The following is a 5,000-nucleotide window of genomic DNA, read 5'->3' as shown; positions in this document are numbered from 1 at the left end:
GTGTGTGTGTGTGTGTGTGTGTGTGGCAATGCACCATCACCAGCCTATACACTAACTGGTTAGTACCACACTATACAATACTATCACAATGTACAAAATTCAAGAGACACCGCACACTGCTTACTTTTCTTTACTTTGTTTTTCGGAGCGAACAACGCGTTTTGCCCAATACGTCATCAGGTTCGCTCTATCTATGATAAAGTAAAGAAAAGTAAGCAGTGTGCGATGTCTCTTGAATTTTGTTCATTGATTCACCTTCTCCTGCCCCACACCTGCACCTGCTTTACTGAGGGCTTGTGCACAAGGACTCTCTTGAACAACTATCACAATGTATTGCAATACATCATCACCAGCCTATACACTAACTGGTCAGTACCACACTATACAATACTATCACAATGAATTGCAATACACCATCACCAGCCTATACACTAACTGGTCAGTCTTTCGTGCGTGCGCGCACACATGTTTGGCATTTAATTCCGAATTGGGAAATGTTTGCATGACGTTTTCAAAGCGGAAGTAAGCTTTATTCAGAATTAAATTGAGTTAAATGTCTCATGCAAACGAGAACAATGTGTTTGTGTAACTTGACAAGCAGAGGGTTGCTCTAAGCTAAGCTAAGGTCCTCCACTCAATGCACCCTCTCCTCAACCTCACAGGTATCTGGAAACACTACTGCGACAAGTGAGCAACGGACACATAGCGTATTTCCCAGCCATGAAGGCCTTCGTCAACCTCCCTACAGAAAACGAGCTGACCTTCAACGCAGAGGAGTACTCCGACATCTCTGGTGAGAAGCCATACTAGTGAAGCATTTAAAGTGATACTGTGCCATTTTTGGAAATAAGCTCATATTGCACCTCTCCTTGAGTAAATGATTGAGTTTTTCCTTTCTCCTGTGCTTCCAGCCATTCTCGGAGTATGGCAGTGCAAATTTTACCTCCAAGCTAGCAATTAACATTGAATTCTATGAGACCAGCTAGTTGCCAGTGGGTCTCATAGGATTCAGTGTTAATTGCTAGCATGGAGGTAAAATTTGCACTGCCATACTTGGAGAACGATTGAAAGTACAGGAGAAAGGTAAAACTGAATCATCTAACTCAAGGAGAGGTGTAATATGAGCTTATTTCCAAAAATGGCACTGCTGGCCAAAACTATTGCTTACAGTACTTGGACTAGTGGAGCATGTATGCATTATGTACAAAGGAATTACATGTAATTTCAGTTTCACAAAATCAGTAACAAATCGGTGGTCATCTTTTCTAAACTTTAAATGCCTTGATTTCATGGGCATAGCATGATTTAAAGACTGCTGTGTGTTTTGGCTAAAAGCCTTTGTCAGGAAGTGAACAGTCTCTGTTGTGTGGCAAACTGAGTTAGAAGACATTCTGTGAGTGGTCTCTGGTGTGTAGGTGGAACCATCTCATAATTTCACAGTTTATTTAAAAGTGCACTGTGTAATATTTCTAGCAGTTTCTTTCCAGAATTCTTGCTGCCCACTCACAGATGTTACCTTTCGTATGAGTACTTACCACCACCATCCAATTCGAAGTAGTCTATTCATTATGACTGGGAAAATTGCATTTTTCATGCATGAAAAGGGGAATATTTTCCATTGTCCTCCATTTTGAATTTCCAGAAATTTCCAGACATTTTTAGCTGCAAAACATACTGTACTTTGGTCATACTGGTAAATATTAGTCTATTATTTTGTAAGCATTCATGAAACGATCACATTTGGCAATAGGCAGCACAATTTAAATGAGCCGCATAGTTGCAATACCTACTCAGGCCACCATCCTACACAGACAGGGCACCTTTAAAACCACTTGCATAGGTGCAACAAAGGCCTGAGTACAGCTAAGTAATTTCACACCTAAGTGAAGTTAAGAGAGAGTGCAGCTGGGTCAAAGACGTCTTTGTCATTCAGTGTTACGGACATCTTCCGCCGACTGTAACTGCAAAAAAACGTGATTTTTAAATTGTTTCAAGTGAATGGATGACAGCCGAGGCTTTCATGAATTCCATGTAACAATACATAAATAAAGAGTCATGTTTTTTACAGTTACAGTCAGCAGGAGGCATCCGTTACACTGAATGACAATGCCATTTTGCACGTCTTTGAGCCAGCTGCGTGTCCTGCTGGTGTTTTGTGAAGCTCACAGCCAGGGCTCTATTAAGATGACCCGGTGTGTGTGTGTGCCCCCCTGATGATATTTGTCACAGATGATATTTTCAATACTGCATCTTCTCATAATTCTGCAATTTTTCCACTGTTGACCAATCAGGGCCCCCCGGGCAGGTGGGGGCCCCTAGGCTGCAGCCATATCTAGCCTTTGCATTAATCCGGCCCTGCTCACTGCGTTGTGTTGTTGTGGTGCTTGCCCCCAGAGATGCGGTCGCTGTCGGAGCTGCTGGGGCCGTACGGAATGAAGTTCCTCAGCGAGAGCCTCATGTGGCACATCTCCTCCCAGGTGGCCGAGCTCAAGGTGAGAAGAGCTCTTTTATGTGTGTGCCTTTTTTTGTTTCTTGGGGAATGCATTTACTTTATTTCATTTATATGGTGTGATCATCTGCATACCGTGTCACTGGTATGTCAGCAGAAAACTGACCTCTGACTTTTGTACTGTCAAATCTTCTAAATAAAATGAACAATGTTGACCACCAAAAAAAAGGTGAGAAGAGGTCACATAAAGGTTACGGAAGGTGGGGGTTATTCTGGGGTCATGGGGGGTTTCTTAGAGGTCAAGGGCATTATTGAGGTATACGTGTATTTGTGTCTCACCGTTCAATTGCATATTATGGCTTGGGTTAAATAACTTGAAATAGATTTCTGTACGCATCACCAATAGTGCAGGCACTTAGTAAGTGATCACAGGGGAAACCCAAAGGGTAAAGGTAGTCACGCCAGAGACATTGGGAAAGGTAGAGATTAATCAAGCCTGTATTTTTCCAGGATCCATGTGCCATCAGGTAAATGGTCCTTTAGGAGACCTTAGGTCAGGAGACCTTGAGGAGGCTTTAGGTTGGGAATGAATGGAGTTCCCTTGGCACTGTAGATGTCGGTAGGTAGCGCGCATCTTATGCAAGCCGCCACCAAACGCCACATAAAGAGAAGGAGGAGACCAAACTTCCGCACACTGGGCAGGGTTTGATTTCTCTTATTCTACTAGAAAATCGTTGGTTGTGCCATGGGGCCTAATATTGCTTATTTACTTGAAATAGATTTCGGTACTTTTAGCCAATTAGTGCAGGGACTAACTGAGTGTTCACAGGCGATCCCCAAATGATCAGGGGTAAAGCCTGTGGGATATAATATGACAAAAAATGCAGTCAATCATCATTAACAGTGAAAAGGGAACACATTAAGTTCGGTGAGGTTGTTTGTTTTCACTCCCCTTAAAAATTATGGGCCGTCTCATTTGTACATACACAACCTTCCAAATTGGAATCCTCAAATGCAGCCATTAGTGATTAAGATTCGGCTTGAACGTTTTTTCTTATCTGACTTCTTGCGCTGAGAGCCAAAAGGGCTCCAATTACTGTAGTCTTACCAAACTCTTACGCAGAGAGTTAGAGAGGAGTCGGCCTTGGGCAGGGACACCCTAGCCTCGCGATGGTCAGGACCAGGCTAGGGACACCCTGCACATGATGGAGAACGGCAAGCATCTTTCCAGAAACCAAAGCCTTGTATGGCGTACAACGGCACCTCGACGCTGACGCGACCAGGCGAGCCAGGCGTGTTAAAGTTGAGAAGTCCACTGTTGCGTGGGTCACAGGGCACGTAATTACACACGAGCACACACACACATACACACACGCACACACTCTCTCGTGCGCACTCTGACTTGTTTGGCCGGGGCTATTGGCAGGCGGAGGCGGCGGGAGCTTCCAGTAACACGCTGTTAGCCGGGAAACGGCCTGAGATCAATTACGCTGGAATCTTTTGTTTTGTTTCGTTGCGTATTACTTCTTAATGAGGTGATTCCCAGGGCCCGTGTACGGTGCGGTGCGGTATGGTGTGGTGTGGAGTGGTGTACTCGCTTGCTGGTAACCAGAGGGCCTGTGTGTCCCCCCTCCCGCCTCTGGCTAATTTGGGCTGATGGAACGGAGTGGAGAGGGAAGCTGGAGATTTCACTCTCATTTCTTTCATTTCTTTTGTCTTTTTTTTTGGGTCACAACCCCCCCTCATTCCATCCGCACTCTAGGGTTGTGTAATTCATAGCTTAATATTTTGGGGGATTGCGAAAACGTCCGGCCACAGTTTATTTCTTCATCAATTGGACGGCACATGGGTTATGTCTGTCACCGAGGGTTATTTATGGGAAGATCACCGAGACGTAAACGTATGAATGTCATCTATAATGCATTAACAACATTTGGATAATTACAAAATGTTTGACAGAGCGATTATGAAAATGCTCGAAATGGTCCTGTGCGGTTATTTTTCTCTCTCTCTCTCTCTCTCTCTCTCTCTCTCTCTCTTCTCTCTGCTCCCTTAAGGATAAGCGTGTGAGTGTGCGTGCGTGTGTATGTGCGTGCGTTTGTGCGTGTGTATGTGCGTGTGCTCGAGAGAGGGGGAAAGGGAAAGGGAAAGGGAGAATGAGAAAAGGCTCTGTGTCTTGGCTAGTAGTTGTGATGCTCTAACATGCGAACTCAGCTCCCATCTGAAAGCAATTTGAGTAAGAAAATAAAGTTTCCTATCTGATTCACCATCAGCTGGGGCCTGAAACATGATTTGGCTTTTTTTTTTTTCTCGCCACCAAGAAAAAAGTGCATTCGAGTCCACACTTTCGCCATGTTCATCAAATTACTTAACGTGGAACATGTTTTCTCTCAAAGTACTGAAGGTGGGAGCAAAACGAACAAGAGACATGTGACTCAGACTCTTACAGTATTTGCGCACATACACACGCACGCACAGACGCACACGCGAGCACGCACACACAGACGCACGCACACAGACGCACGCACACAGACGCACGCACACAGACGCG

At 44.6% G+C, this 5,000-nt stretch overlaps 1 protein-coding gene across 6 annotated transcripts in view; it reads left to right on the top strand.

The window, feature by feature from the left end:
- nckap1 (NCK-associated protein 1) overlaps positions 1-5,000 on the top strand; it is an 85,689-nt gene that overhangs the window by 63,895 nt on the left and 16,794 nt on the right. For all 6 annotated transcript variants that reach the window (XM_063213053.1, XM_063213052.1, XM_063213051.1 and 3 more), the window contains 2 exons: positions 663-793; positions 2,395-2,492. In XM_063213053.1, the coding sequence (XP_063069123.1) occupies positions 663-793; positions 2,395-2,492 (229 nt within the window). The remainder of the gene's footprint in view (positions 1-662; positions 794-2,394; positions 2,493-5,000) is intronic.

This window comes from Engraulis encrasicolus, chromosome 13, assembly GCF_034702125.1.
Source record: "Engraulis encrasicolus isolate BLACKSEA-1 chromosome 13, IST_EnEncr_1.0, whole genome shotgun sequence".
NCBI lineage: Eukaryota > Metazoa > Chordata > Actinopteri > Clupeiformes > Engraulidae > Engraulis > Engraulis encrasicolus.
Note: the sequence above shows the minus strand (reverse complement) of the source record. Positions and strands in the feature narration are given on the sequence as shown.